A 20,388-nucleotide genomic window follows, 5' to 3' on the forward strand; every position below is an offset into this window, starting at 1 on the left:
CTTGAGCTTAATTTCCTTAATTCCCTTAAGGAAAGGCCCTGGAAACCCCCTCTGGACAGGAAGGAAGCAGGAAGGCCCCTCCTCCCCCCGCAGATCCCGACCTTGGCTGTTTTTTTCGGGAGAAACCCCAAAACCAGCGCGTTTATTCCTCGGAGCAACGGCGCCCCCGTCACTGTGATGGCAATGTGAAAGCGCAGGTAGCCTTTGTTACGTGTGTCTGTCCTTTTTAAAAAACAACCAGGAAAAAGAAAAAAAACCCAAAAAAACCTCCCTCCCTCTTAGAATTAAACTTTGTAGTGTTCCTGTTCTTTGTATTTTGAGTTGCATCTTATTTATACGGCGCAGTGTAGGCATGGATTGCATGTCGGTTTTCTATGCGGGCACCACGACATTCTGACTGTGTATTATAAATCATTTTTACCTTTTTAAACAGGGAAAAACAAAAAAAAAAACCAACAAAACAAACAAAAAAAAAATAACAACAACACAACAGAATCATTGTGTGGAATTTCTATACTGCAAAGCCAAACACTACATGGAGTCCTCTCTTGGTTTGTGTTATTTATTTTCCGAGGCGGTTGGGGCGGGCGGGGGGCGGGCGGAGCCGTGTGTGCGTTGCCTTATGTGGGCTTGACCAATTTTATCAAAATAAAGGCCTGAAGGGGTAAAATCCACTGGCTCTTGTCTTCAGGGGGTGGAGGGGTGGGATGGGGAAAGCGTGGACAAAGGGAGAGAACCCATGGAAAAAAGGGAGAGAACCCATGGAAAAAAGGGAGAGAACCCATGGAAGAAAGGGAGAGAATCCCGTGGGAAAAAGGGAGAGAATCCATGGAAGAAAGGGAGAGAATCCATGGGAAAAAGGGAGAGAACCCTGTGGAAAAAAAGGAGAAGCTTGAATTGTTGTTCCAGCAAGAAGCAGGCAGGGCAGGGCTGAGGAGAGGGGGGTTCTTGAGGAAAAGGTGCCTCCATGCTTTGGCATCTCCAAGAAAATTCCCAATCCAGCCCAGGCTCTCTCAGCCCCATTGAGCCCTGGAGGGTTCCTCCCTTCCACGTCTGCAAGGGAAAAGCTTCAGAAGAGTGGAGAGAACACAGACATGACCAAGGAGAAATCTAGAATTTATTATCCAGCATTCCAAGTGTTTATTTTCCAACATTCCAGAACAAAGATACTCTCCTTAAAGTGCTTTTTCATTCATTAAAATGAGCAACCGAGGCCACTCCTCACATCCCTCTCAGACTCGTGCTGAGTTTGCTTTGCAGCAGGTCTTGAAAAGGAAAACAGCATTCACACTCAGGAGGAGCCTCGGAGCAGGGAGAAGATTCCTGGGAATCATCCACGCCCAAGGAACTCCAACCATCCCAGCTGCTGCAGGGAGCTCCCAGCGCGGCCCCGAGCCGGGGCTTGCAGCAGCTCGGGCTCCTGGTCACACTCCCTGTCTCCACCTCTGCCCTTCCCAGAGGATCTGTGTAACATTTTCAGGGATTTGCTGGTGGGGAAGGGGAGCTGGAGGCGGTGAGGGCGGGGTGGGAGGCGCTGACAGCGCTTGGGGCGGGATTCCAGAGCGGGAGCGGGCGGCGAGCGCGGGCTGGGGCGGGAGGCGCTGCGGGGATCAGTCCTGCTGGAACCGGAACGTCTCGTAGTCCTCTGGGATGGTGTCTGAGGGGTAAAGCAAGCAGAGATCAGGGGCAGGAACAGCAGGGAAAGCAGCCTCGGGTCCCGTTCGCTGCCCCGCTCCCGTGGCTGGACAAGGGAGGAGAATTCCCAGTTTGCCTTTCCCGACTCACCGTTGCAGCGGTAGCGGAGGTTGGACCAGATGATGTTCTCCTGGGAGAAGCAGAAGACCCCGAGGCGTCCCCCTCTCATGGTGGTGTCCAGGACAACCCCAGTGTCTGCCACGACCTCGGGGCCCTCATAGAACCGAGCCCTGGCGGGGAGCAAGGCAGGGAATGGCGGGAGCTGCCCGGCCTCAGGGCTGCTCCATCCCCGGGATGCCCGAGGGGCAGCACAGGGGTCCCTGCCCATGGCCGAGCTCCCTTCCAGAACGTTCCGGGGCTCCCTGGGGCTGATTTCCCTGCTGGGGATGGTCCTGGCCGAGCCTCACCTGATGTAGCCGACCTGGGGCCGGTGCTGCAGGAACCAGCGGTAGGAGGTCTTGTCCTTCCAGCCCGAGTTCCTGGGGTCCTTCCAGAGCAGCTTCACCTGGTCCGTGGTGTCTCCCGTGTGCCACAGGGAATTCCGCAGGTACTCCCCAGGGCCCGTTTTGGATTTCACTGCCTGGGACAGAGGAGAGCCTGCTCAAGGTGTGCACAGAGGATTCCACACAGCTGCTGATCCCGAGGCAAAATTCCAGCAGGGAATTCCTTCTGCAGGGTTCCTGTACCTTCAGCTGAATGCCAGGCTCTGCCACTGCCCGGAAGGGGTTGGCCTGCCAGTAGGTCTGTTCCATCTGCTTCCACATCACCACGTAGAAGCTGGAGCTGTCCTGGTAGCCAAAGATGAACCCGGCGTAGTCGTCGTCCGTGGCCGTGTTGACGTGGAAGGTGCCCTCAAAGTCCACCCCGTTAAAGGCTGTGTACCCTGTCAGGGGCAGCAGAACAGAGCCAGGACTCAGCTGGGGAGGTGGATTTTTCCAGGGGCAATCTGGACTCTGTGCACTACAGGAAACAGGGGATGGAGTCATGGAGCAGTGGCTGATCAAAGCTGCAGCGAGTGATGATTTCCCAAAGGGAGAAGGGAAATTCCTCACCTACAGCCAGGCCAGGGTCGCTGTTCATGGTCTGGACAATCTCCATGCCCTGAGAGAGAGAAATTGTGACTCTTTAGTGCAGTTCCAGACACATCAAACTCCCTCTTGTGCTTCTCCAGGGCTGGGACTCGGGGATTTGGGCACTGCAGAACCACGGAGCCTTTGAGGGAAACCCCCCCAGGACTGTTCCCAGCTGGAGCTCTCCCCACCTGGTTGAGGACGATCCAGTTGGGGTCAATCTGAGCGTCCCCCTCGGGGTCCAGCACCACGGTCTGGAAGGCCCTGAAGTCCGTGAGCGTCACCTCGGCGTTCTCGGGGCAGACGTCGATCCTGTCGATCACCATGTCCCTGTCGAAGTCATCCTCACACAGGTTCCCCACGCCGTCCCCTGGGCACGAGGAGGAGGAGGAGGAGGAAGGAGCCTGGAGCAGCAGCTCCTGCCCTGGGTTTGCTCAGCCTCGGGCACCACCAGGGGCAGCTGAGGGCACCGAGGGACTGGGGCACCCCAAGGAGCTGCAGAGAAACCTGGAGGCTTCTCCTGCTGGCAGAGAAACCCCTCAAAGCCCAGACACTTCTGGGAGAGAGAACCTGACCCAAACATGGCCCCAAACCTGACCCCAAACCTGACCCCAAACCTGCCCCCAAACCTGACCCAGTGCTGGCACTGTGGACACCTGCAGTGTCCCAGGTCTGGCACGAGTCAGTCCCAACAAAACCCAAACTCCTGTGGTTTCCAGAGCCTGGAGTGGCCCCAGGGACCCCAAAGGACCCATCCCTCCCTCCCTCCCTCCCTCCCTCCCTCCCTCACCATCCGAGTCCTCCTGGCTGGGGTTGGGCACCAGCCTGCAGTTGTCGGGGCCGGGGGGTCTGAAGTCGGGGATGCCATCATCATCATCATCCTCGTCACACTCGTCCCCCAGCCCGTCGCCGTCCGTGTCCACCTGGGAGCTGTTGGGCACCGTGGGGCAGTTGTCCCTCGAGTCCTGGTGCCCGTCCCCGTCACTGGGGGAGAAGGGACAGGGACAGGGACAGGGACAGACACAGGGACAGGGACAGGAACAGACACAGGGACAGGGACAGACACAGGGACACGTCACCCACGGCCACCAGCACGGGGAGCTGCCCCGGGGCTGGGGCTGCAGCTGCATCTGTGACTTCAGCCCAGGAATGGGTCAGGAATGTCTGAGAGTCCCCAGGACGAGGGAAGAGCTGAGAATCTTGGCTCCATGTCTCAGAAAGCTGATTTATCATTTTATTATATTTTATACTATATTATATATCACATATTATATTAATTATATTATATTAATTTACTATATTATATTAATTATACTATATTATATTATACTATACTACATTACATTACATTATATATGCTATACTAAAACTACACTAAAGAAAGAGAAAAGAGACATCAGAAGGCTGGAAAAGAATCAATAATAAAATCTCGTGACTGACCAGAGAGTCTGACACAGCTGGCTGTGATTGGCCATTAATTAACAACAATCCACAGGAGACCAATCAAAGCTGCACCTGTTGCTAAACCATCTCCAGAGCACATTCCAAGCCATCAGATAATTATTGATCACATTTCTGAGGCTTCTCAGGAGAAAAATCCTAGAGGAAGGATTTTCCTAAAGTATGTCAGTGACATTCCTGCTGGAAATGGAGCTCTGGGAGTGCTCCTTCCTTCCAGTGGTCACTTTTTGTGAGGTCTAAAGAAAATTTCACCTCTAAACCTCCATTTTTTATAGGATAAGGCCAAGCCAGGTTTTCACAGCCTTTTGGTCCCTTCAATCCCAGGATTTCATGCGAATAATTAGAATTTTTAATTTCTGCAGCTCACCTGTCCTGGTTGGTGTCACATTCATCTCCCACCAGATCGTGGTCAGTGTCTTTCTAGAAAAATAAAGGAAGAATAATTTAAATTTTCCAGAGGAAAAGGCAAGGAAGGGAACAGAGAGCTGCCAACAGCAGGAGACTTTCTGTGGGATGTTTTGGGGGGATCCTGAGGAATTCCAGCAGTGGGGCAGGGCAGGGAGGGAGAGCCCAGAGTGCCCAATTTCCCTGTGTGCCCCAGGAGGGCGGCAGCTGGAACTGAGCCCTGGCCTGGCCGGTGACAGGAGGGGCTCAGCCGGGGCCCGTACCTGGTCAGGGTTGCTGAGCGTGGGGCAGCTGTCACAGGCGTCCCCCACGCCGTCCCCGTCCCCGTCCCTCTGGTCAGGGTTGGGAACTCTCCTGCAGTTGTCCACGGTGTTCTTGATCCCTGCAAAACAGGGGAGAGTGGACCCACAAAGACCCAGGCTAAAGCAAGGATTTCAGCATTGGGGGATTTCAGTGTTTGCTGGCATCCCTGGCTGCTGGGAGCAGCTTTTGTGCACTCTGTGATCAGCTCAGGTTCCAAAGCCAGCCAGGCTTGTGTCCACCCCAGGGGCCTCCCCCAGCCTCGAGCCAGGAGCTGCTGCCAGCTCAGATATTCCCAAATTTCTTCCTTAAGATGCAGCACAAGGCAGTCAGGATGAGGCTGGCTGGGACTGTGTGTCACTGTCATTTCTGAAAAATCCCTTTGCCAGGATTTCTTCTCCCGGCAAGCTGAGAAGCCTCAGAGAAAAAGGAAAACAATAATTATCTGATTGCTTCTCTTGTGTTTTGCTGCTTTGGAACGTGGCTGGAGATTGTTTGATTGGTTTCATGTGAATTGTTTTAACTTAATGACCAATCAGGGTCAGGCTGTGTTGGGACTCTGGAGGGAGTTATGAGGTTTTGTTACCATTTTTGTTAAGCCTTCTGGCTCTATCTTTTCTCTATTCTTTAGTATAGTTTTAGTATAGCATTCTTAAATATAATATAATAAATATAATATAATAAATATAATATAATAAATATAATATAATATAATATAATATAATATAATATAATATAATATAATATAATATAATAATAAATGAGTCTTCTAAGAACATGGAGTCAGATTCATCATTTCCTCCCTTCCACGGGGAACCCTGAAAAAACCACGGCTGTGGCCAATAAAAATGAAAATAAACCCAAGGGGGAGCAGCACCCGTGAGAGGCTGAGCTCGGGGACACGGGGACACGGGGACCGCCCTGTCTGTCCCCAGAGGCCGAGCTGGGGTGACACAAACAAAACCAGCATTATCTCCATTTTCCTGGCCCAGCCCGGGGGCAGCCGCTCTCACCGTCCCCGTCCATGTCCTCGTCGCACTCGTCGCCCCTGCCGTCGCCATCGATGTCCCTCTGGTCGTTGTTCTTCACCTGCCGGCAGTTGTCACACGCGTCCCCAAAGTTGTCCTTGTCGGCGTTGCGCTGGTCCGCGTTCCTGGTGTACACGCAGTTGTCCTGCAGGGACAGGGGGCACGCGCTGGGGACACCGGCGCCTCCCGGGCTGTCCCCAGCGGGGCCGGCTGAGCACGGGCCCTGCGCGACCTCGGGGTGCCAGCCTGGTCTGGGGTCCTCAGAGCCCCCAGGGCGAGGCCACGCTGGGACCCCTGGACTCCACTGGGACCCCTGAATTCAAACTGGGACCCCTGAATTCAAACTGGGACCCCTGGACTCCACTGGGACCCCTGAATTCAAACTGGGACCCCTGAACTCCACTGGGACCCCTGAATTCAAACTGGGACCCCTGGACTCCACTGGGACCCCTGAATTCAAACTGGGACCCCTGGATTCAAACTGGGACTCCTGAATTCAAACTGGGACCCCTGAATTCAAACTGGGACCCCTGGACTCCACTGGGACCCCTGAATTCAAACTGGGACCCCTGGATTCAAACTGGGACCCCTGAATTCAAACTGGGACCCCTGAACTCCACTGGGACCCCTGAATTCAAACTGGGACCCCTGGATTCAAACTGGGACCCCTGAACTCCACTGGGACCCCTGATTTCACACGGAGGTCTCTGAACTGCCACTGGGACCCCTGAATTCCACTGAGACCCCTAAATTCCCACTGGGACCCCTGAGTTCCTACTGGAACCCCTAAATTACCACTGGGACCTCTGAACTCTCACTGGGATCCCTAAATTCCCACTGGGACCCCTGAGTTCCCACTGGGACCCCCGAATCCCCACTGGGCACCCCTAAATCCCCACGGGGACCCCTGAACTGCCACCGGGACCCCCGGATTCCCCCCGCAGGTGCCGCTGCCCCGCAGGAGCCGCCGGGGGCAGCAGAGCCCGGACCTCGGCGTTGGGGATCCCGTCCCCGTCGGCGTCGTCGTCGCAGGCGTCCCCGATGCCGTCCCGGTCCGCGTCCTCCTGGCCCGAGTTGGGCACGGTCACGCAGTTGTCCTGCAGGGCAGAGGCTCGGGAATGTGGGACTGCAGCCAGCCCGGGCTCCGCAGCTCTCGGCAGCACCCAGGGCCGGCCCGCGGGGAGATTGGGCTGAAATCCCCGGATTTCCTGCTCACCTTGCGGCAGCTCTTGTCGGAGCAGCGCTGCTTCTCGTCGGGGACGCCGTCGATGTCCGTGTCCTTGCCGCACACGTAGCCGTTCCCTGCCCAGCCCACGAGGCACTGCAAGGGGCACACACACAGAGTCAGCCCCCAAACCCCGGGGTTTGCCAGGGACACGGCACGGAACGCTGCCGATCCGGGATGTGAAACCCTGCAGGGAAATACCGCCCGGGGGAAACATTTCTGGGATTTCACCAGCTCGGACCGGGCCCTCGGCGCTGCTGCAGCACAAGCTGGCCCTGAGGAGGAGCAGAGCTCGGCTCTGAGGCTGCCGATCCTGGATCCCGAGTCCCTGGATCCTCCCTGCTCAGCCCCAGGGAATCCCGCACCCGACAGGTTCGCAGCGCTCCAGGGAAAACCGAAACCCCAAAAAGCGGGAGGGAGCAGCCCAGGGAGGAGCTCGGGGGACGAGCAGGGATGGTTCGGGAAGGGCGATGTCCAGGAGAGGGCAGTGGCAGACCCGGGAGAGGAGCGCGGGACGAGGAACGAGGAGCGAGCAGACCGACCCCAGTCCCAGGGAGTTTGGGATGAGACCGACCCCAGTCCCAGGGAGTTTGGGAGCAGACCGACCCCAGTCCCAGGGAGTTTGGGATCACAGCCGACCCCAGTCCCAGGGAGTTTGGGATCAGACCGACCCCAGTCCCAGGGAGCTTGGGAGCAGACCGACCCCAGTCCCAGGGAGTTTGGGATCAGACCGACCCCAGTCCCAGGGAGTTTGGGATCAGACCGACCCCAGTCCCAGGGAGTTTGGGATCAGACCGACCGCAGTCCCAGGGAGTTTGGGATGAGACCGACCCCAGTCCCAGGGAGTTTGGGATCAGACCGACCCCAGTCCCAGGGAGTTTGGGATCAGACCGACCCCAATCCCAGGGAGTTTGGGATCAGACCGACCCCAGTGTCGGCAGAGACTGGAACCATTCCCCATTTGCAGGAGGGTCAGGCCAGACCCCTCCATCCCACGGGATCAGAGCCGAGCCAGTCTGGGCAGGGCGGGATCAGACCCCAGCGCCCATAGGGTGGCACCACACCCCAGAGTCCCTAGAGGTGCCCGCACCTGGCAGGACAGCGAGCCGTCCCTCTCCACCACGCACTCGGCTTTCTCGTGGCACGGGCTGATCTCGCCGTTGGGGCAGCGCCGTGCCCCGGTCGCCGTCGGGCTCCGGCAGCCGCTGATCTGATCCCCCACAAAGCCCGGCTTGCAGGCCCCGCATTTGTAGGATCCCTGCGGGGGGAACGGGAGCGGGAACTCGAACGGGAATCCCGGAAAATCCCGGAAAATCCCTGCTCGGGATTTGCTTTTACCCTCCCGGTGAAGCCCTTCCTTGGGCCACCTGCCCTGGGGCACTGCCCTGGATCCAGGGGCAGCCACAGCTGCTCTGGGAACTCCATCCCATTCCCTCCCCACCCTCCCAGCCAGGAATCCCTTCCCAATATCCCACCCAAATCTCCCTCTTCCCACTTTAAATCCATTGCCTGGCTCCTGTCCCTCCAGGCCTTGTCCCCAGTCCCTCTGCAGCTCTCCTGGAGCCCCTTCAGGCCTTGCCAGGGGCTCTGAGCTCTCCCTGGCGCCTTCTCCTCTCCAGGTGAGCACCCCCAGGTGTCCCAGCCTGGCTCCAGGGGGGCTCCAGCCCTGGGACCCTCCCCAAATCCCTGAGGATTTACCCGAGTGTTGATGCAGATGGAGTTTGGGACACAATTCCTGGCAGCTCCAGTCTCACACTCGTTGATGTCGGTGCACACCTGCCCAGGGGGAACAGGACCCACCTTCACCTTCACCCCAGGGGGAACAGGACCCACCTTCATCCCAGGGAGAACAGGACCCACCTTCACCCCAGGGAGAACAGGACCCACCTTCACCTCCATCCCAGGGAGAACAGGACCCACCTTCACCCCAGGGAGAACAGGACCCACCTTCACCTTCACCCCAGGGAGAACAGGACCCACCTTCACCTTCACCTTCACCCCAGGGAGAACAGGACCCACCTTCACCTTCACCCCAGGGGGAACAGGACCCACCTTCACCTTCACCCCACCCCAGGGAGAACAGGACCCACCTTCACCTTCACCCCAGGGGGAACAGGACCCACCTTCACCTTCACCCCATCCCACCCCAAATCCCAGCACTGGAGCGGGGCCAGAGCAGAAGCAGAGCCCTGGCACACCTCACTAGGCCAGGACTAGCGAGTGCTCCTGCTGACAAGCTTGAGGCAGGTCCCAGCAGGGCTCCAGACCCCCCTCCAGAGTCAGCAGAGGCTCCATGGATTTGGAAGCTCAATGGCTGCATCCCACGACCAGCCCCAAATTCCCAGAGCTAGATGTGGGATAATAACCCCTAAAAACCCCAATCAGCCCAGGCTGTTGGGATTTTTAATCCGCCTGGAGCTGTCAGAGAAGCTGGGAGGGGGTGGCAGCAGCTGCAGGAACTTTTCTGTGTCCCATGAATCCCAGGAAGGATTCCCATCCCCATCCCATTCCCATCCCCATCCCATTCCCATTCTCACTCCCACTCCCATTCCCATCCCATTCCCACTCCCATCCCATTCCCACTCCCAGCCCTGTTCCCATCCCCAGGATGGCCCCACAGCCCCAGAGGAGCTGGGATGCTCTGCCCAGCCCCAGTTTGGCACAGGGGAGGTGGCTCTGGGCACTCTCCTCCCCCTGCATTCCCACCTGGAATCCATGGAATTGTGGAATCCCAAAACAGTTTGGGTTGGGAGGGGCCTTTAACCGCCCCATCCCCACCCCCAGGGACACCTTCCACTGTCCCAGGCTGCTCCAGGCTGGCCTGGGACCCTCCCAGGGATGGGCATTCCCTCCCAGCCCCTCTCCACCCTCCCTTCCATCCTGGGGAGCCATCACCTCGAGTTTCCCTCCTGCTTCCTCACATTCCCAGCTGCAGAGGGGAGAGCATTGCCAGCTGCTGAGGGACACAGGTCCCCGAGGCCCTCACCTGTTTGTTGGCCCTGGCAAAGGCCATTCCCACCCCTTGCAGCAGCTGCCCGGTGAAGCCGGGCGGGCAGGGGTCGCAGCGGAAGCCGGGGTTGGTGTTAATGCACTGGACTTTCGGGAAGCAGGGGTTGGCATTGCACTGAAACAACACACAGGGTGCCCAGGGCTGTGCCAGGGGGCAGCTCCAGCCCTGGGGCACCTCCAGCTCGTGGGGTTTTAGTCTGGAGGAAGAAGACAAAAGGGCACAGAAGTTCCTCAGAGGGCTCCCCCAGCCCGGCGTCCCCTGGGCTGCAACAGAACAAAGTCAGAGCCATTGGAGCTCTGACTCCCCTCAGGTGACACCAGAGCCCTGGCACGGAGCTGCTCTTGCTTCACCTTTTCCTTCCTGGAATCCTCAGGGGCCTGGACAATTCCCCACCCTGGCCCTGAAACACAACTCGAGTTGTTTGTTCACCACCCTTTCTTTCCAAAATTGCTCCGAATGCTTTGCTTCCTCCAACACTTCATTATTTTTCCCTGGATTTTTATGCTCTGTCCTGGCAGATGCCTCACAGGAATACAGTGGACCCCCATGTTTTGGGCTGACAATCCCAAAATCTGCCATGGAGCCTTCAGCAGGTGTTTAAATTGAAATGCAATCGAGGCTGTGCGAGAGTGGGATAATCAAGTTCGTGGTTTGGGAAGCACAGAGCTCAGGAGCCCTACAAAAAAATCCATGGATGAGCAGAGCTTTGCACACACACAGAGCTTAAAATTGGTGGAATGCCACATTTCCTAAAAAAAGAGAAAATGTCCTAAAAATAATACACGGTATCTGCCCAGCAAGGTTTGATTTAAGGGCAGAAACAAAGCCCTGTGGCTGGGATTTGCTGTTTCCAGGATTATCTGGGAACTGTTTGATCCCATTCCACACTCAATAAATCTTATCTCGAACAGCTCCTCAGCAAAGGAGGCGGCTCTGGTGTTCCAAACTCCCCTCCCTGTGTGGCACAAACCTCAGGATTTATTTTGTTGGGACTGGGCTGGCCCTAAACCCTCCCTGGGGAGGGCCAGGCACAGAATTCCAGAGCCTGCAGGAATTCCAGTGTGTGCCAGGCACGGAACTGCAGCTCCTGCAGGAAATCCAGAGTGTGCCAGGCACAGAATTCCAGAGTCTGCAGGAATCCCAGCGTGTGCCAGGCATGGAACTGCAGCTCCTGCAGGAATCCCAGTGTGTACCAGGCACAGAACTGCAGCTCCTGCAGGAGTTGCAGCTCCTGCAGGGATCCCAGCGTGTGCCAGGCACAGAACTGCAGCTCCTGCAGGAATCGCAGCTCCTGCAGGGATCCCAGCGTGTGCCAGGCACGGAGCTGCAGCTCCTGCAGGGATCCCTGCCCCGCGGCAGCGCAGGGGCCGTGCTGCCCGTTGTTCCCGGTGCTCCCTCCCTCTCCCCCGGCCCGGCTCTGCTCACCTCGTTGATGTCGGAGCAGTGGGTGCCGTTGCCGGAGTAGCCGGCGGGGCAGGGCCCGCAGCGGAAGCTGCCGCCGCTCTCGGTGCAGGGCACGCCCGGGAAGCAGGGGCTGGGCACGCAGCGGCTGAACTGGGTCACGGTGACCACAGGGCCGGTCACCTCCGGCCGCATGCCTGGGGACAGCAGCGCGTGAGCACAGCGCCCCGGAGCCACCGGAACAGCCTGGGGCGTCCCAGAGCCACCATGGGGTGTCCCAGAGCCACCACAGCATGTCCCAAAGCCACCATGGGTGTCCCAGAGCCACCAGCTCAGCTCTGGGGTGTCCCAGAGCCACCACGGGGCGTCCCAGAGCCACCAGCTCGGCTCTGGGGTGTCCCAGAGCCACCACGGGGTGTCCCAGAGCCACCAGCTCAGCTCTGGGGTGTCCCAGAGCCAGCGGGGGGTGCCCCAAAGCCAATATGGGATGTCCCAAAGCCACCAGTACAGTTCCAGGGTGTCCCAAAGGCACCAGCTCAGCTCTGGGGTGTCCCAGAGCCACCAGCCCAGCTCAGAGGCAGGGAGGCAGAAGCAAAGGCTGGGGTGAAGGGTGTGAGGACCAGGACCAACTGTGATGAGCAGGAATAACTAACTGTGCTGACCAGGACTGACTGGGATCACCAGGCCTCACCGTGGTGACCAGGCCTGACCGGGATCACCAGGCCTGACTGGGATCACCAGGCCTGACTGGGATCACCAGGCCTGACTGCTCCAGGCTGGGATTTGCCCCCGGCGGGCAGCAGAGGGCACAGAGGGCACAGGGGGCTCAGGGAGCACAGCCGCACTCACCACAGGCATCACACTCCATGACCGTGTTCTTCAGGAACGTGATCTCCTTGATCTGCAGGGGAACAGCAGCGGGGCTGAGCCGGGGCCAGGAGCCCGGCCAGTGAAATCAACCAACAATAAATAAATAATAACAACAACAAAAACCTTTTTTGAAGGTTTTTCTCACCTTGAAGTTTTTCCCAGCTTCAAGGTTTTTCTCACCTTGAAGATTTCCCCAACCAAACTGAAGGTTTTTTCAACTGGAATTTTTTTCCCAATTTAAAGGTTTTTTCAACTGGAATTCTTTCCCAACTTAAAGGTTTTTTTCCACCTTGAAGCTTCTCCCAGCTTGAGAGTTTTTCCCCAATTATCTCCCAATTACTAAACCACCTCCGGACTCTGCTCTGCAGCAACGATCTGCTCACTCTACACAGGGAGCAGAGAATTCCCAGACCTCAGGAAATCCGGAATTAGGCCCAGGCAGGATCTCCCCAATTCCAGAGCAAGCAGAGAATTCCCAGACCTCAGGAAATCCGGAATTTTTCACCCACCTGCTGCTTCAACAAATCTCGAACTTCCAGCAGCACCCGGTTGGTTTCCCTCATTTCTTGCAGCATTTCTGGCCCGACTTCTCCTCCTCCTAAAAAAACCCCAAAATTGTTGGGAAAATCCCAGAATATCCCAGGTTTATAATCCAGCTGATTATAAACCTGGGAAGGTTTATATTCATATGTATTATATGAATACATATATATTTATTGAATGTATTTATATGAAATACATGAATATATATGAAAATATGAATATATTAGAGCATATTTATATATTCATATATTTATATATAGAATATATTTATTCATATATTCCATATTTATTTATATGGAATATATTTACATGAAAATATAATCTATATGAAAATATAGTATATATTAATATATTATTGCATCAATGATAATGATATCAATAATATTTAATTATTACTCACATAATATTTTATATTGTATTCATTATAATAATGTGAATAATAATGATAGGAATGATATTTTAGTTCTTATTCCTGTAATATTTTCTATTACATGAATAATAATTACATATAATATATATATATGAATAATAATTACATATTATATATATATATATAATTGCTATATTATATTCTGTATATATTATAGAATATAATAACTCTATGGATAAGATTGATATATTATTATATGAATAATTTAATGTTCAGCCTCCACCCCGAGGAGTTCCTGGCTGGAATCTGGGAGCAGCCCCGGGCTGGCACAGCAGGGTCTGCTCTGGCACCAGCCCTGAGCCTCACACCTGGGCAGGGATTTGGTGCCAAGGGCAGCAAACCCTGGGCTCGGGGCTGGGCACAGCTGGAGCCTGCGGCTGGCCCGGGTGTGGAAAACCGGGAATGCTGCCCCTCTCACCACCCCTGCTCCCATGGAATTCCTGGGAATGCTGCCCCTCTCACCCCTGTTCCATGGAATTCCCGGGAATGCTGCCCCTCTCACCCCTGTTCCATGGAATTCCCGGGAATGCTGCCCCTCTCACCACCCCTGCTCCCATGGAATTCCTGGGAATGCTGCCCCTCTCACCCCTGTTCCATGGAATTCCTGGGAATGCTGCCCCTCTCACCCCTGTTCCATGGAATTCCTGGGAATGCTGCCCCTCTCACCACCCCTGCTCCCATGGAATTCCCGGGAATGCTGCTCCTCTCACCACCCCTGCTCCCATGGAATTCCCGGGAATGCTGCCCCTCTCACCACCCCTGTTCCATGGAATTCCTGGGAATGCTGCTCCTCTCACCACCCCTGCTCCATGGAATTCCCGGGAATGCTGCCCCTCTCACCACCCCTGTTCCATGGAATTCCCGGGAATGCTGCCCCTCTCACCACCCCTGTTCCATGGAATTCCTGGGAATGCTGCCCCTCTCACCACCCCTGTTCCATGGAATTCCTGGGAATGCTGCTCCTCTCACCACCCCTGCTCCATGGAATTCCCGGGAATGCTGCCCCTCTCACCACCCCTGTTCCATGGAATTCCCGGGAATGCTGCCCCTCTCACCACCCCTGCTCCCATGGAATTCCCGGGAATGCTGCTCCTCTCACCACCCCTGCTCCCATGGAATTCCTGGGAATGCTGCCCCTCTCACCACCCCTGTTCCATGGAATTCCTGGGAATGCTGCCCCTCTCACCACCCCTGGTCCCATGGAATTCCTGGGAATGCTGCTCCTCTCTCCCCTGCTCCCGGGGCATTCCCAGAGCTCCTCTCCCTCTCACCTGCTCCCAGGGCATTCCCGGGAATGCCGCGGCTCAGGGCGGGCTCCCTGCGGGCGGCGGCGCTTGGGAAGGGCCGGCTGGGATCTTGGGGACACAAAGGACAGGGGGGCTCAGCCAGGGAAAAACGGGAATGCTGCAGGGGGAGCTCCAGGGAAAACCGGGAACGCTGGGGGTCAGGAGCTGCTCCAGGGGAAATTGGGAATTCTGAAGGTGAGGAGCTGCTCCAGGGGAAATTCTGGAGGTCAGGAGCAGCTCCAGGGAAAACCGGGAACGCTGGAGGGTCAGAAGCTCCTCCACGGGAAATTGGGAATGCTGCAGGGTTGGGATCCTCTCCAGGGGAAACCGGGAATGCTAGAGGTCAGGAGCTGCTCCAGGATAAATTGGGAATTCTGGAGGGTCAGGATGAGCTCCAGGGGAAATTGGGAATGCTGCAGGATCGGGATGAGCTCCAGGGGAAACCGGGAATGCTGCAGGGTCGGGATGAGCTCCAGGGGAAACCGGGAATGCTGCAGGGTCGGGATGAGCTCCAGGGGAAACCGGGAATGCTGCAGGGTCGGGATGAGCTCCCGAGCTCAGCCAGGGAGGGGATCCCCGCTGTTCCCTCCCGTTGGGATTTGGGGTCTGCAGGGTCCCTTTGGGACGGGGAGAAATCTGGGACGTGCCCAAGGGAGGGAGGGAGGGAGGGATGGAGCTGGTGCTGCTGGAATTTGGGATTTTTTGGGATAATTTGGGAGTGAAAAGGTCACTGGACACAGAGTTTAAGGGAGGGATTCTCCCAAAATCCCAGTGTCAAATTCCTCGTTGGCCATGAGGATGCACAACCTGGGTTTCTCTGGGTTTTTTCTAGAATTTCTCGATTTTCCCTATAATCTCTCATTTTATTCCTAGAATTTCTCTATTTTTCTCTCTGATTTCTCAAATTTTCCTATAATTTATCATTTTCCCCCCATAGCGTCTCATTTTTTTCTATAATTTCTCTATTTTCCCCCTATTTCTCCATTTTCCCTACAATTTCTCAATTTTTCCCGTAATTTCTCATTTCCCCCCATAATTTCTCAATTTTTCTATAATTTATCTATTTTCCCCCTATAATTTCTCAATTTTCCCCCTATAATTTCTCAATTTCCCCCCTATCATTTCTTTTATTCCTCTAATTTCTCCATTCCCCCCTAATTTCTCTAATTTTTTCCCATAATTTCTCTCTTTTTTCCCAGAATTGCCAATCCCCTAACAGAAACCACCCCTTACCTACAGCAAAGAGAAAACCAGGAATAAATCCCACAAAACCCTCTGTGTGTCCAGGGGAAAAATCAGCTGGAATTTGGGCTCTCCCTGAGCGGGGAAAATTTCCCAGCACCGATTTCATAAAAATTCCTCATTTCCACAAGACAAACAAACCCAAAACCTCGTGGATCTTCCCCAAAAAAATTAAATTTGGTGAATATTTGTGAGCTCTGCAGTAAATTTTGGATTGGGAATAATTTGGATTGCCAGAAATCCTCCTGGAGCTGAGAATTCCCCAAAAGCAGATTTGGAGAAGTGGAATTGGAACTTTCCTGGAGGGCAGGAAATCCAAGGATGTGCTGTGGGATGGGGATTATTAATTTCCTTTATTTTCCTTAAATAAAGTTTCACCTCTCAGGAGGAAAACTGGGTAAAAAATCCCATGGAACGTTATTTACACAAAATTTTCCTACAAAATCCCCCTCAACATTTTCAGGCTCCAGCTGAAAAATCCTCCCTCTTTAGCCCCTTCCACCCCTCAGCATTTCAGAGCAGCCTAAAAAACCCTCAAAAAATCAGAATTGAGTCAGGATTAAAGTAGAGTTAAAGTGGAATTAAAGCAGAGTTAAATCGGGGTTAAAGTGGAGTTAAGGCAGAGTTAAAGCAGAATGAAATCAGCATGAAATCAGAGCTAAAGCAGAGTTAAATCAGGATTAAAGCAGCATTAAAATGGAGTTAAAGTGGAGTTAAAGCAGAATGAAATCAACGTTAAACCAGAGTTAAATCAAAATGAAATCAGAGTTAAAGCGGATTTAAATCAGAATGAAATCAGGGTTAAATCCGAGCTAAATCAGGATTAAATCAGAATGAAATCAGAGTTAAAGAAGAGTTAGAGTTAGAGAAGAGTTAAAGAAGAGTTAAATCAGAATGAAATCAGAGCTAAAGCAGAGTTAAATCTGAGTTAAATTCAAGTTAAATCAGAGTTAAATCCAAGTTAAATCAGAGTTAAATCCAAATGAAATCAGAGTTAAAGCAGAGCTAAAGCAAAGCTAAATCAGAGTTAGAGCGGAGCTACAGCAGAGTTAAACCAGAATGAAATCAGTGCTAAAGAAGAGTTAAAGAAGAGTTGAAGCAGAGTTAAAGCAGAGTTAAATCAGGGTTAAATCAGAATGAAATCAGAGCTAAAGCAGAGTTAAAGCAGAGTTAAAGCAGAGTTGAAGCAGAGTTAAAGCAGAGTTAAAGCAGAATGAAATCCGTCCTAAATCAGAGTTAAACCAGCATTACACCCGAGTTAAAGCAGAGTTAAACCAGCGTTAAACCATCACCAAACCATGGTTAAGCCGTGACCAACCCATCCCCAAAGCAGCGTTAACCCTCACCGATCCTCCTCTGCTGGCCCCAGCAGCCGGGGCAGGCGAGCGGCAGCAGCAGCAGCGCCAGCAGGGCCGGGGCCATCTCGGGGCTCCGCGGGGGCCGCGCCTCTGCCCCGCTCCCCACGCGGGGCCGCTCTTTATGGCCGTCCGTCTGTCCGTCCCTCCGTCCGTCCGTCCCTCCGTCCGTCTGTCTGTCCGTCCGTCCGCCCGTCCTGCCCCCGGCCCCGCGCGTCACCGCCGCTGCTGCGCCAGCTGCAGAGTAAACACAGACGGCAGCAGCTCGGAGCACAGAAAATCCCGCTTTTTTTTGCCCCTTTTTTTTTTTTTTTTTTTTGGTGTTAAAATAGGCAGGGGAAAAAAAAAAAAGCTGGAAGAGAAAACTGGAAGAAAATTCCCGTTTTTTTTTTGTTTTTTTTTTTTTTTTTTTTTTTTTTGGTGCTAAAGTAGGGAAGAAAAAAAAATCTGGAAGAAAAAACTGGAAGAAAATTCCAGGGTTTTGTTTTTGGGTTTTTTTTGGGATTTTTTTAAAGAATATTCCAGTTGGGTTTTTTGTTTGTTTTTTTGTTTGTTTTTTGAGGGGGGAGTGGGGTTAGGGTTACGGTTGGGGGGGGGGGGTGTTGGTTTTATGTGCTAAAATATGGAAGAAAATTCCAGAATTTGTGGGGTTTTGTGCTAAAGTGGGGAAGAAAATTCCTTTTCATTTTTTTTTCTCTGCTAAAGTAGGGAAGGAAATTGCAGATTTTTTAAAGTCGTTGTGATTTGTTTTTAGGCGGGTTCGTTTCTCCCTCACAGACACCGGGCAGGCGATGGCTCAGGGCTGCGTTTCCCTTCCGAGAGTGCCCTGAGACACCCGGAGCGCCCCGGACCTGCAGAAAATGCAATTTAAACTCCCCGGGGGCAAATTTCCCCTCATGAAATTGGATCCGTTTCCATTTCCGGGGTTTTTATTCCCAAACCCTTTTCCAGAGGGACTGGAGGGGGAGTTTAATTCCTGTAGGAAGGACAAAGTACAAAAATGAGGGGGGGAAAAAAAGCAAATTTTACAGATTTTTCTGTAAAGCATCAGGAAGCACAGAGAGGAGTGAGAAATCCACCCTGGGAAAAACTGGAAAAAAAAACTTCCAAGAATTTCCCAAGAACATTCCAGGTGGGAGTCGGGAAGGGCCGGAACATTCCAGAAATGCAGCAAAACCCCAGGAGAGGCCCAGGGAAAGCCCAGGAAACAGAAGCTCAGTCTGGAAATAGTGGGAGCAGCAGGAATTTGGGATATTTACAGAAAATGGGATTTTTTTTTTTCCTGCTTTTACCTCAGACCTCCCAAGCTCCAGGTCCCTGAGGGCGCTGCTGGGCCCACCCAGGCCCCAGAAGAAATAATAAAAAATTAAAAATAAATAATAAAATAAATAAAAATATATTAAAATAAAATTAATAAAATTAAACATAAATATAAATAAAATATACAAAATTTTAAATAACTAATAAAAATAAATAATAAAATAAAAATTCCCAGTTTGGTGTGCCAGGAGTGTTGGAATTTATGGATTTTTACCCTTTTTTTGCAGCAAATTCTCACTGGAAAGAAGGGAATTTGGACTCAGTGACATTTGGGTGGCTCTGCTGGCAAATCCAGCCAGGGGCTGAAGGGTTTGATCCTTGTGGGATCCAAATTTTGGAATTTCCCTGGGTTTAGAATTTCTGGATAAATCAACCCATTATTATTATTATTATTATTATTATTATTATTATTATTATTATTATTATTATTATTATTATTATTATTATTATTATTATTATTATATTTCTGCACAAACCAACCCATTATTATAATCATCATTATCACTATCATTATTATTATTATTATTTTGTTATTGTTACTAAGATGATGATGATGATGATGATTATCATGATGATGATTATGATTATTATTATTATTATTAAGAGAAAGGATTTTTTCCCACTGATATCCTGGGGGAAAATCTTCTTTCTAATCTGAATTTTCCAGTACCAAATGAGGAGTGAGTGATGGAGAAATTCCCTGTCCCACATCCCTGAGGGATCAAATCTTTCACCCAGAGCTGTGAAATTTGGGGCTCTTCCAGCTGGGGAGGGCAGGAGCAGCCAGAAAAATCAGAATTTTCACATTCCCACCCCAGGAAAGGCAGCACAGGGAAGGAAAAGCACATTTCTTATCACTGGCCTGACAGCACAGCAATAAAAAAGGGGTTTTGCCAACAATTCGTGAAAAAAATGAGGTTTTTTAACTGTGGAAAAGTCATAAAAGTGCAGCAAGAAAGAGATGTAACTGCCATGGAATGAAGAGTGGACAGGGTCACTGGGCAGAGACACAACTGAGCAAAAATCTGATTTTGGTGGGGGCAAAGAGAGGCCCAAATCCCCACTTTGCAGGAAAAACAACCCTGGGATCCTGGAATGGCTTGGCCTGGAAGGGCCATCCACAGATATCAGATTTGAGTTCTGTATTTTAATAGATTTTAAATTTATTTTTATGTTTTTATTGATCAAAGAAATCCACATGATAAATGAACATCCAAACCAAAGCCTTGACAGTTCAGTCTCCACTGAATTCTGGATTTTTTAAATTTCCAGTCCCCAGTGAATTTTGGGTTTCTAAATTTTCACTTTCCAGAGAATTCTGGGTTTTTAAGTTTTCCTCACCAGTTTTGGAGAGGAGAAAGCACTTTGGGACTCTTTGTGCCCCCAGCCAGCCAGGGAGGGATTGTTTTTAATTTAAAGCCCATCAGGAGTCATCTGCTGCCTCTGGACAGAGCTCAGCACCTCCAAAATCCCATTTATAACTGATAATAATAATAATAATAATATCTGTTATTCTATATAATGGTGGTCACATGATGGATAAAAAGAATCCCATTTTCTATTATTTCCATTATTTAACAGCCAAATCAACTCACCAAAACCACATTATTGACAAGTCAGGTCATTTCCTTTGGGACTTTTTGCTCCAGGCTGCAAGAAACCCCAATAATTGACATTAAAAGGAATTAATGCTCCTGCATATCAATGCAAATTTAAAAAAAAATAATTTTTTTCCCCATTTTTATCC

General features: G+C 52.2%; 1 protein-coding gene across 1 annotated transcript; it reads right to left on the reverse strand.

The window, feature by feature from the left end:
- Positions 1–1,111: 1,111 nt before the first annotated feature.
- On the reverse strand, positions 1,112–17,562 carry COMP (cartilage oligomeric matrix protein). The gene is made up of 20 exons (XM_036399655.2): positions 17,313–17,562; positions 14,710–14,793; positions 12,975–13,063; positions 12,445–12,496; positions 11,620–11,792; positions 10,171–10,308; positions 8,883–8,960; positions 8,275–8,442; positions 7,176–7,280; positions 6,949–7,056; positions 5,945–6,104; positions 4,895–5,013; positions 4,594–4,646; positions 3,556–3,749; positions 2,957–3,135; positions 2,748–2,796; positions 2,382–2,578; positions 2,103–2,275; positions 1,786–1,925; positions 1,112–1,657 (listed from the first exon to the last, which is right to left on the reverse strand). The coding sequence occupies exons 1-20, from the start codon at positions 17,386–17,388 to the stop codon at positions 1,611–1,613; spliced, it is 2,382 nt and encodes a 793-aa protein (XP_036255548.1). The 5' UTR covers positions 17,389–17,562; the 3' UTR covers positions 1,112–1,610.
- Positions 17,563–20,388: the final 2,826 nt, after the last annotated feature.

The sequence above is a fragment of the Molothrus ater genome, chromosome 26 (genome assembly GCF_012460135.2).
Source record: "Molothrus ater isolate BHLD 08-10-18 breed brown headed cowbird chromosome 26, BPBGC_Mater_1.1, whole genome shotgun sequence".
NCBI classification, from domain to species: domain Eukaryota; kingdom Metazoa; phylum Chordata; class Aves; order Passeriformes; family Icteridae; genus Molothrus; species Molothrus ater.